At 41.3% G+C, this 12,981-nt stretch overlaps 1 protein-coding gene across 1 annotated transcript in view; it reads left to right on the plus strand.

Annotated features, from left to right (window-relative positions):
* The first annotated feature begins 1,681 nt into the window (after positions 1-1,681).
* The window catches only part of LOC124133172 (allatostatin-A receptor-like), a 122,830-nt gene continuing 111,530 nt past the window's right edge, over positions 1,682-12,981 (plus strand). Inside the window, exons 1-2 of the mRNA XM_048400499.1 lie at positions 1,682-2,093; positions 5,797-6,496. Of these exons, the coding sequence (XP_048256456.1) occupies positions 6,212-6,496 (285 nt within the window). The 5' untranslated portion in view covers positions 1,682-2,093; positions 5,797-6,211. The remainder of the gene's footprint in view (positions 2,094-5,796; positions 6,497-12,981) is intronic.

The raw sequence follows: 12,981 nt of genomic DNA on the forward strand, positions 1-12,981 counted from the left end.
GACAATTTACAGACGGTATGTATTCGAAGATCAAGCGACTGTAACAGATGGGTTACAGTTTCAAAGAACATCTTCAGTGTCTTCCTAATTATGGTTACCTTGTAGATTTTCGAATATTGGTATTTTACAATAGGAGGCAATGGAGAAACGGGACAGGTGTTTTTCTTTACAATATTTCATGTAGTTCACACGATGTTTCTAATTCCATCAAGGTTTGCCCTAATATCTTGTCCCCTACTTAAATAAGGATAAAATTATTTGAATATCATATTTCCTGTTGACTAAAGGTGTTGGATGACCATTAATAATCATGAATGCGTTTTCACGTTATTCGCCCAGTTGAAACAAAACTTATAATTATTTAAAAAGTTACTCCTATATATCATGCACAGTTAGAACAATTAAATTGTAAAAATGCTGACATTGCATTTCACAAAGATTCATTAAGGAGTAGTAATTGGAAAAAAAGGAATCATTACTGTCATATTATAATGTGTTTTATATTCGTTAAAGATGTCATGTCAGCTGAAATGTCATACTTTAGCGCACGTAACTACAGAAGAGTTTAATATCATGGCCCAGGAAAAAGTGTAAGGGATTTAATTACAAGCTGCAATACCGAGTTGAGCATGCCCCATTATTATTATTTATAGATAGAAATTAAAATGCAGCAAAGAGGGCTTGGGTGATCCTGACACAGTCAGGCTGGTTAGGCTCATCATCAGCTCAGGGTCCTTTCCCCCTCTACACGCAGCCCAGACAGCGAATGGGACTTCTCACAGGAAGCACTGTCTAGTCAAACTCACCCAGACCTTTTCGGAGAATGTGAAGACTCCCCAACACTGCAGTCTTCTGCATTACCCAGATTGTCAGAAGGGCTGTATTCCTGGTAGCAAACCCGGGTACTCTCCCGATGTCAGTCAACAGATTGGGAGTTACCAAACCTAAGGCACCGAGAACAATGGGGAGTCGGACAACTTGGTACTTGGGATGCAAGCGTGACATTTCAAAAGTGAGGTCCGCATATTTGCCATTTTTTTCCTCAATCTTGTCAATCACATTAGTGTCAAAGGGGACATAAAATTCAATGATATAAATGATTTCATTGGATTTATCAAAAGGGACAAGATCAGGTTTGTTGGCCTGGATACATCTGAGGCTGTAAAGGGGCCTATTCCAAAGAATTCTGTATTTATCATTTTCCATGACGCCCTCCACATATTCCGGGTTGTACCATGGGTGGACCTCTGTGTCAAAACCACAAGCATTGCGAAGACGGTAATAAAATGATCGAGCTACACCATCATGTCGTTTAAGATACTGTGTTTATGCCAAAGCTGGGCATACACTGACAATGCGTTGGACAGTCTCATTAAATTCAGTTCATAATCTGCATTTCATATTTACATTTTGATGCCGACTTGATATGGCAATTCGCTTGGTTGACACACATTTCTGTACCGTCCAGCAGTACTGAACCATCAACAAAATCAACACCGACATTGAGATTATGTCCCACATCCTTTGCTCGTTTTAGAATTATATATTTATTATTATTATAATTATTTTTATTTATTTTTTATTATTATTTTTATTGATTTTATTTGATTTGATTTTTTTTAATTATTATTATTTTATTTTTTTATTATTATTATTATTATTTTTATTATTATTATTATTATTATTATTATTTGTGCATCCCACTTTCCTCGTGCTCTATTGTTACGAAATCCATCAGTTTTATCTAAAATCAGAATATCGAGAAACGCAGTTGATTCATAATCCATGTTTGTAATATGAGCCTAAGCCTAAGCAGACACGGGGGAGGAAAACAAGACACGCCGGCATGTCGGTAGCTCGCCCGTCTATAGTAAGCCTTTGAGTATCTCGTTGAGCGATCAATTAGAGCAGTTGGCAGAACCTCAACAGCGGTTGAGATAGTCAGTGGCTACGGAAATACAACACGAAGTAATTGATTTGATAAGCCTCCGAGTTCCACTAAGGTCTCTCTCCCGTACGTCGGACCCTCGACGTCCTCAGTAACAACACACGACGACTACTGCAGCGGACGTTGTTAGCTGGACATGGCTTAGGTGAGACCTTTGGCAGATTAAAATAGTCATTCTAAACGGTAAACTCAATCTCTTTGTATGCTCTGTTTAATGCAACATATGTGCTTATGTTTATTAGGAAATATATTGAGTTTATAATATAAGCGTTGGCACAGTGTTATTGTGTAATTATGACTGGGAGTTGAATTACGTACATTATTGTTTTTTAATAGATTTCCGTTATTGGGATGATATATACTTGTAATGTGTTTGATGGAATTTGTGTTCGAATGTTAATAGGTGTTTTTGAGACACTATGTTAAATAAGTTATGTTTCGACATAGAGGGAAATATGGAGACAGGCGATAACGTCATGTAATTTACCCGAGAGTGTTGTACAGGAGGTTCAGCTGTACTCATTTTTGTTGAACACGGTCTGGAAGGTTAAATTATCTTGTTTTGTGCATGCGGTTACGTGGTTAATTTATCATTTTCATTCGTTGTAAGGACACTTTATCATTGTCATACCCGAGGCTGTAAGGACACTTTATCAATGTCATACCCGAGGCTGTAAGGACACTTTATCATTGTCATACCCGAGTTTGTAAGGACACTTTATCATTGTCATACGTACCCGAGGTGGTATGGACACTTTATCAATGTCATACGTACCCGAGGTGTTTAGGACACTTTATCAATGTCATACCGAAGGTTGTAAGGACACTTTATCAATGTCATACGTACCCGAGGTTGTAAGGACACTTTATCATTGTCGTACCCGAGGTTGTAAGGACACTTTATCATTATCATACCCGAGGTTGTAAGGACACTTTATCATTGTCATACCCGAGGTTGTAAGGACACTTTATCAATGTCATACCCGAGGCTGCAAGGACAATTTATCAATGTCATACCCGAGGTTGTAAGGACACTTTATCATTATCATACCCGAGGTTGTAAGGTCACTTTATCAATGCCATACACGAGGTTATAAGGACACTTTATCATTGTCATACCCGAGGTTGTAAGGACACCTGATCAATGTCCTAACCGAGTTTGCAAGGACACTTTATCATTGTCATACCCGAGTATGCAAGGGCACTTTATCATTGCCATACCCGAGGTTGTAAGGACACTTTATCATTGCCATAAACTAGATCGTAAGGACACTTTATCATTGTCATACACGAGTTTGCAAGGACACTTTATCAATGCCATACCCGAGGTTGTAAGGACACTTTATCAATGTCATACACGAGTTTGCAAGGACACTTTATCAATGTCATACACGAGTTTGCAAGGGCAATTTATCAATGTCATACCCGAGGATGTAAGGACACTTTATCATTGTCATACACAAGGTTGTAGGGACACTTCATCATTGTCATACCCCAGGTTGTGAGGACACTTTATCATTGACATACCCGAGGTTGTAAGGTCATTTTTCAATGCCATACACGAGGATGTAAGGACACTTTATCATTGTCATACACGAGGTTGCAAGGACACTTCATCATTGTCATACCCGAGGTTGTAAGGTCACTTTATCATTGTCATAACTCAGGTTGTAAGGTCACTTTATCAATGCCATACACGAGGATGTAAGGACACTTTATCATTGTCATACCCGAGGTTGTAAGGACACTTTATCATTGTCATACCCGAGTTTGTAAGGACACTTTATCATTGTCATATCCGAGTTTGTAAGGACACTTTATCAATGTCATACACGAAGTTGTAAGGACACTTTATCATTGTCATACACGAGTTTGTAAGGACACTTTATCATTTGTCATACACGAGTTGCAAAGCCACTTAATAGTTTACATAAATGACGTAACAATGTCACTTTATCGTAGCTATACAAGAGGTTGAAAATGCTACTTTATCATTTTTTTTAAATTTATGCAAATTTGGTCTGAAAATATAATATTATACTCAATATGACTCTATGGTGTTCTATCACACAACGATATTGCCTTATGAACTGACCCCCAAAAGAAACTATACCAAGAACAAATTACTTCAGTTTCCTTATAATTTGGAGAGTGGAAATGACATGTTGCTTAAATATGTCGCCCAAATACAACCAAATAGGTTTTCAGCAACCAATGCTTGCCGCAAAAGGCGACTTTGCTTGTCGAAAGAGGCGACTAACACAGAACAAATGTCGCGTTTTTCAGAAGCACAGAGGGGCAATGCATAGCCTCGCATGACTGCATTGCAAAGAGTGTTTGATTGTACGTGTGTTCCAAGACCATGTTGATTGTCCCTTCACGGCAGAAAGGGCAGACAACTGACAGAATTAGGATTGGAAGACCACTTCACACGCCTATTTAAGACATCACTTGTGCGCATTCTCCATCTCCGAAACGACGACATTTGCATAGACGGCACTCGGCGATGTGACGTAAAGTGACGTGGAGTGACGTTAAGGCACCAACACCGACGTGACCGACCGAGATGTTTCAGGAGGTACGCCTTTGGCAAGTGCGGGACTGGGGAGTTTTATTCTCTGATGAGAGCACGTTTTGCCTGTTCAGAGATGGTGCAGGGATGTGAACACAGACGTCAAGGTGAACGCGTAGCGCCAGGATATTCAAGCGTATGGAGTAGATTGCGTTATGGTCTGGAGAGGAATCTGTGAGGACTTGGAATCAAGGTTAGTTATCATTCGAGGCAACCATAATGCACAGAGGTATAGAGATGAAGTTTTGCGACCCGTCCAGCTGCCATTTCTGTAACAGGAGCACGATATACTCTTCCAGCAAGACAACGCTAGGGGTCAAGGCTGACGCAAGACTTCCCCAGCAACATGGATATTCCTGTTATGTCATGACCTGCGTGTTCTTCTGACATGAACCCTATTGAACATTTGTCATGAGAATTGGTCTTCAGCAATCCATGCCTGTCGTAAGAGGCGACTGTGTTTGTCGTAAGAGCCGACCAACGGGATCGGGTTGTCAGGCTCGTTGACTTGGTTGATGCATGTCATCGTATCCCAATTGCGGAGATCGATGCTCATGATGTCAATCTCTGGATTGTCTGGTCCGGACTCGATTATTTACAGACCGACGTCATACAGCTTGAATATTGCTGAGAGCGGCGTTAAATTACAGCCAAACAAACCACCAGTAATGGACATGGAGCAATCTCTTCTGTATGCATGGTAACGGATTCCCACTGATGTCATCCGGCGCTTGACGTCGTAGACGCAGCGGCGTGATGTGGCGTGCATTGATGCACACGGTGGACATGCTCGCTATTAATCCAGTGTTTACTGACTCTCCAGAGACTTGACATATTGTTGTTGGACAGATGTTCTGACGGTGACATTTGGGATCGTCACATTTTGACACCCATGAATCTTTGAGTCACTGATACTCTAACAGTTGGCTTTTTTATTTTTTGAGTATATTTATTTTCACAACATGCTGAAACACCACTGTCATTAATATATATGTTTTGAAAACGGAACCTGATTTTGTCTTTCTTCTGTGTATTGGTATAGTTTCTTTTGGACGTCAGTCTATTATCAAAATACCGCTATCACCTCTCTACCAAACCTTCCACCACCCTGCCGCTATCCCCTCCCTACCCAACCTACCACCACCCTGCCGCTATCCCCTCCCAACCCCTCCTTCCACCACCCTGCGTTATCTTCTGCCCTTCCCGCAACCCATCCCCGCCACTCTCTCCTCCCCCACATAATGCTGTGTTAAACCCGTCTCTCTCTCTCCGGCAGGACCGCTACTGGGAGGGAACTATGGTTGGAGAGCCAATAGACGGCCACGACTGGGAGACGGAAAGAATTAATGTTTGTAAGCTCACTCAACAGCAGAGGCTCTGCTAGAGTAATTGTACAAGTTTATTTAGACTCCATCATATTACAACTTGAAGCAAATGAAAGCAATCTCACCATTCGCTTGAGGAATTGTGATGAAATATTCCTGTAATCATTGACCCAAGCCCCGAGGCGAGAATTGCCCTTGTGTCGAGGAGCCCAGCTGATCACCAGCATCATCAACACGTGGCTGTCCACATCAACACTACCCCCGGTCACAGCATGCCGACAGTTATCGTTTCTGTGAATTCATTCGTTCCAAAGGACGCCAGTAAAGATCATTCAAAAGGATAGTTTCGGGATATTCCTCTCCGCGATGGCTAACGTCAGTGGCAACCTCAGCGACAGGGACCATTACGATGCGTACGACTACTACGAGTACGAGTATGACTATGACGCCAGCGTCAACAACCTCCCTTTAGAAGAGTTTATCCCTTCAGTTATTGTCTACTCAATAACGCTTTTGGTCGGCGTCGTGGGCAACTCTCTCGTCATCTTCTCCATCGCTTACTACGGACGACAAAAAAACGTCACCAACGTGTTTCTTTTAAGTCTGGCGTCTGCAGATTTGTTGCTTGTCACTATTTGCGTCCCGATTAAGGTAAGATACAATGTACTTCGCAACTCATTACTTACATCATTACGGTGTAAACCGTTCAAAATAAATAGGGGATAGTTATAGTTCATGCATCAGAAGCACATGCATGTGACTTTGTCCTAAATATGTCTTTGTTCACCCAGCAGTAAAATGGGTACCAGGTAGGATGAGATGAAAATGTGTTTGTTATCCTCTTGGCGACTGACACGGCCGCTTGGGATGTTACTTCCCAGGGAGCTGAGAATGAAAATCGAATGTACACTGATCCATTGACCGGGGTAATATGTTTAGCGCTTCGAGCATACACCGAGTGTATGGAGGCCGGCGCAAAATAAGAACACACATTATCATTATACATATTGATATGATTCGGTTACACAACATGCATTTCGTTGCCTGAGGATTATGTTCTATTGACTGACATAAATACGTATATAGAACATATAATTTTCAATCAGCGGAGTGCATCATGACATTATTTTCAGCTATTGAGATGATATTTGATATATAAAATGATGTAAGATTTGCACAGTATGCAGTCATACTGTAATCAATTTACACATATATTATTGTTTGAGTATCCCCACTTTGTCAGTGTCAACAAACATCTGCTTCGATCCCAACATCGTTGAAGTGATAGGCTTAATTGAAGTGACTTTGTTTTGATACGGATATTTTAACATCAACGTATTGCGAAGTTATTGTGATTAATGGATGATTTAATATACCTAACCTCTCATTTGCGGATTTGTATTTTATTTTGGTATTTAAGTTATAATTGAATTAATTTTAGCTGGAGAACGGGTCATGTATGTCCGAAGAGCTTTTCAACCACGTTATTGACTGAACTGTCGATGTGTGATAACGATTATATCTATTGGTGAATTGGTTATCCATCGTATATATAATATAGGCGCATGACATCACAATAACGTTGACGTATTGCGTCATAGTGACACTTAAATATGACGCCACAGTGGCTCTTCCAACGAGTTCAATAGACAGTTTTACGACATAATATTCTAAATAGTTTGTTTGTTTGTTGTTAACGCCGCACTCAGCAATATTCCAGCTATATGACGGCGGTCTGCAAATAATCAAGTCTGGACCAGACAATCCAGTGATTGACATCATGAGCATCGATCCAGCCAATAGGGATACGATGACATGCATGAAACAAGTCAGCGAGCCTGACCACCCGATTCCGTTAGTTTCTCTTACGACAAGCAAAATATTTTGGATAGAATGCTGGTGGCTCAAAGAATCATGTCGGACAGCTAGACTAAGACTGAATCTCTGAAATGAGATTATTTTTAAAAAGAATCATTTAGTCTCTGTAATGATTATGTTTTAAACACGTGGGAAATCCGGATACGTATACAGGTACCCAGGGGCTATGCTTGTCGTAAGAGGCGATTAAATGGATCGTGTGGTCAGGCTCGGCGACTTGGTTGATAGCGTGTCATCGTATCACAACTGCGTGCACAGATACTCATAATATCAATCACTGGATTGTCTGGTCCTGAGTCGATTGTTTACAGACCACCGTCATATAGCTGGAATATTGCTGAGTGTGGTGTTTAACAACAAAGAAAGAAAGGAGAAAAAAGAAAATATTTTAGGTTTATTTTTGTCAAAATTGTCTTGACCATAAATAGAGAGGAGCCCCAAGATAGGGTGAATTCGTACCCCGTTTGCTTGGATCGATGCTTATGATGTCAATCACTAGCTCGCCTGGTCCAGGCTCAACCATTTACAGTCCACCGTGAAAGAGCTGCAATATTGTGGCGAAAACTAGACTTGCTTGAGAATATTCGTATATTCGTTTCAAGTTCTGTATGAGAAACTATAGTTAATTGGACACCGTGCCCCGTTTTTTAAGTGTAAACTTATTACACCAACGTTCTTCTCCTAACGGCCAGATAGATGGACGTGTCTCTATTATATATACACACCAAATAAGCCCAACAATGTCTCAGAAGTGGTTTGCGTACGACTGGCATAGCCTAGGGTCCATGCAAGACTATTTGATAACTGGATTATATCGCAGAGGGTACTTCAGCCCCTTGTATACCATGGCGTTTCCGTTTGATCTCTAGAAGGTTATCTTTAGCACGGTGCCCGTACATAGAACAGAGAGATCGACATAACGAGGCCGTACTCTAGCCGAGGCAACAAATACGTGGAAATGGCAATAGTGTAAGTTTACTTCAGGATGTTCTAGTTTCATTCTGTTTGTTTCCATTAGCTAGATTTTTTTGTAATTAAATGCAGGCTTTGTTGCTGAAATATAAACACCGTGAGCATTACTATTGAACAGAAAAATTTCCAATAAGTTTGTTTGGGAATACTATGGTTAGGAAATATTCGTTTCCCCGGTGAAGGTTTAAGTCCTTGTGTGTGTGTGTGTGTGTGTGTGTGTGTGTGTGTGTGTGTGTGTGTGTGTGTGTGTGTGTGTGTGTGTGTGTGTGTGTGTGTGTGTGTCTGTGTGTCTGTGTGTGTTAACTTGGGCCCACTTGTTGAGTACACATGTGCTTGTTAACGGTTTATATGCACTGGAAAATACCTCAGCCTGTAAAAATTCCATTCTGGTTAATGAAATAACAACGTAACAGATGTGCAGATGGTTACTGGTCGAACCTTCCCGAACGTGGCTGCGGATGTCATAGCTCATAATCTGAAGCATCATTTAGTGGATGATCTCCAATGTTGACTGTAATGGTAATATATGTAGCCGTGACGGCAGGTGCCATATCTCTCGCTGTTAACAGGCCGCCAATTACGGACAGGAACTGTAACAACCTTATCTTGGGAGACACGTAGCTGGTTAAGTGACAGGGGAATCGATTTAGATAAATGTCAAGAGTAAATTATCTTTGAACATCAGCTTGAAGTGGTATACATCATTGTGTTCGTATTTTGCAGGATAAATGCACAAAATGACTGTTAAGACACGAGTACCACATGTACCTGACAAATTCGTATTTCTTATTGCGAAGTACGAAATTCGTCTCTGATGACATTAAGAACAAGAAAATTAGGAGAAGGTCCTAATGATATGCAGAGAGTTACCGGCCCTGTAGAGTGAATGGGCGGTTGGATAGCATTGTGGTTAAAACGTCACATGGTTCGACCTGGTTCATTTCCCAACAAATGTGTATAGCCAATTTTTCCGTCACAAACCCCCAACCCCTCCCCTATCTGGTATATTGAAAACGTGGTTTAAACCCGACTTACTCTCTCACTCACTCATTTGTAGTGTTACCGACACACAAATATAATGAAAAGTTCCCTTAAGAAGCATTATAAAACACATGCTGACGCCCCCAGGCGACAATATATTTATATTTTGTTAAAGTGCAGCATAGGCGTTTGAACAACAGCAGAGCCCAGTGTTTGCCAACACATGCTAGTTCGCAGACACACACACATTGCTTGAATATGTTCATAAACATACCAGAGAGCACAGCGCAGAAACGTTGAGGTGAGGTGAGGTGAAATTGGGTTTAACGTCGCGTCCAAGATTATTGCACTTATATAGCGACGTGCATGCATTTGTGTGTGTGTCTGCTTGTACTAGAACGGACTGATGCCGATTTTATAGTGCTAGCCCACTGAGATACCATGCCGCAGTTTAACATGAATACCCCACTCGGACACAGTATACTGACTCCGAGCCGACCAGTCCTTGCTTTAACCCCTTAATGCCGAGCGCCAGACAGGGTAACAACAAGTACCATCTTTTAACGTCTTTTGGTATGACGCGGCCGGGGATCGAACCCCGGACCTTCCGCTCTCCGGGCGGATGCTCTACCACAAGACCACGGAGGCTGTTGCAGAAACGTTGAAGGCCGTGAACGACAACGACCTTGCGCGCCTCTAGCAACACGACATCCATAGAAGGCCATGATCAGCAATGAGCCAAGACCTTTCCCCATTGAACATGTCTGGGACGATGTAGGGAGACGTGTATGTCAACGTCAATGGCTGCCGACCACATTGGCTGAGCTTGGCCATGCGTTGCAAGAGGAGTGGGTCAGACTAGCCATTGGGAGACTCATGCGCAGCATGCCCTAGGGTGAATGTCATCGTGGAGGTAATACGCACTACTGATCCAAAACGTCAATTTTGAAATTTCCCATCTTACCCCTGATCGTTGGCGGTCACAACACTACTCTCTTACTTCACTACCGGTAGTAATGTTTCCAATGCCTTCATTATTACCATACAACTATTAGTAGAAACTAATATTTTTTACAATTTGGGAAATGTTATGTTATTTCTGGGTATGCCCTACTGTTTTAAGGAGTATATGTACAGTTGAGTGAGTGAGTGGGTGAGTTGGGTTTAACGCCGCTTTTAACAGTATTCCAGTTATGTCAGCTTAATGTGGGAGGAAAGCCCGAAGTGATGCAGGTCTCAGACGTCTACCACTTCGGTGAAACCCACGAGGACGGGTATGGTGCTGACAAACCTAGAAACATAATCGGGGCGAACCGGGATTCGAACCCAAAATCATAGGTTTCTGGCGTGTCCAAGGGACGCACAGCGAATCGCGGCGCCTTAGACGACTGGGCCACCCGTGTCCCCATATGTACAGTTGAGGTGAAAGGGGGTTTAACGTCGCGTTCAAGATTATTGTGCCAGGAAACGAGATATTTTTATTAACTACATCTGCAAAACCAGATATAGTTTAATTAAACTTATGAGCTTTTTTAAAAAATTTAATAAACATTTTTTATGAACAATTTTAACAGTCTGGAACATAAATATTTTTTACAAGCATTTTCTGGAACAAATTATGTTTTTCAATAAAATCCAAACTCGTGTGAAGCAGTGAAACACAAGAACACCTGGCGAAAGTACATCCTGTGGAAGCATGAGTTAAAGATATTGATGTGCACGTATGCCATGGCTAAACAGATGATCATAAATGCAAGACCACATGTACAGAAAATCAGAAAGTTTCATGGAATCGGATACAGGCATTTTTAACATGTGAACGTTCATACATAGACAACAATAGACACTTGGAATACCTCGCATCTTTTACACTACGTACACACAGGGTATAGGGCTGGTACTGAATACCCACATCAACACATGCGTGTCCTGCTTTCTTCACTTACATCTACGTTTATACGGAACGTGAAACTCCTGATGCGTAAAGAGTTTATAGAGCTCAGCTGCAGGGGTTGCAGATGGAACATTTCGATTCTTGTTTATGATTAAGAAAATGGTGATATATTGCTTGATAGGCATTACTTAGAAGTTGACGGATGACAAGATAGACACAATTTTTATGGATAACAACTTCTTTAATACTGGTATTGAAGAAGTTGTTATCCATAAAAATTGTGTCTATCATGATGATATATATTCAGAAGTGCAGACATGAGTGCCGGCGTATTGTCATCACATACAGTTCAAATTCTGCACGACATATTGTCAGGGACCTTGGCCTAGATAAACGTGTTACAGTAGCTCAGGGATATTTGTGTCTTATTCCTGCAGCTCCAGCCCTTGGTGTCTACATTTCACAACTGTTGAGGTAGAATCGGGCATGCTCTTCTACAAGATTTCAAAGAGCGTCATACAACACTTGCTCAGAAGTTGTTTGATCAACATCTAAGGCCTCAGTAAAGTTTTCAAAAAGTTTTATTGTAGACATGTGGAGGACATTTCCAAATTTGACGCATCAGTGACAAACATTATGTCTGATGTAATGACTTGTACCATGTGTTCCCGTGTTTTTTTAGGTGAACAATTGACTTGCTTTTGCATGTGTTTGTGACGGGTCCCACCGGTGGAGCAGGATACGCTCACCTTTTCGCGAACACCTTGTATCATCACTATTTCATCGTGATTCATAGACACATGCTCGTTATGTATCTAGTCGAAATAGTACAATCGACTCAGTTTTGTCAGACTTTTTTATGAAATAGGAAAGGGTTTTGTCGCTTTTATTTACAAAATTACAAAAAAAATAATGAAAATTGAAAAAATAGTCCGTCCCGATTTTCAATGCAATTAGTACAGGGCGTATGTGTTGGAACATGAAATTTCATTTTATCCTGAAATACGTGATTCACTCAGGAAATATGCGTAACTTAGACATGACACATATTCCCTAAATAGTTTCCCCTGCTTTGATCGCCCTCGGTGCTTTTTTCCAAACATAAGTCAGCATATGGTACCCATTATGTTATATTTATACTCCCCAGGGAGTCAATCACGAGGGGGCACTTAGGCGTGCCAGAACCTAGGATTGTCGGTTCGAATCCCGGTTCGCCCTGTTCTACCCGTGTTACTGGGTTTCACGTCAAAGACCTGCATTACTTCGGGCTTTCCTCCCACATCAAGCTGACGCTCCGTGATATAACAGAAATATCCATCTCACTCACTCACTCACTCATTCACACACGCACTCACTCACACACCCACTCATGCGGATGAGAGAAGACTGTGTGTTTACACATTTACATACT

The sequence above is a fragment of the Haliotis rufescens genome, unplaced genomic scaffold (genome assembly GCF_023055435.1).
Source record: "Haliotis rufescens isolate VD_foot unplaced genomic scaffold, xgHalRufe1.0.p SCAF_2, whole genome shotgun sequence".
NCBI lineage: Eukaryota > Metazoa > Mollusca > Gastropoda > Lepetellida > Haliotidae > Haliotis > Haliotis rufescens.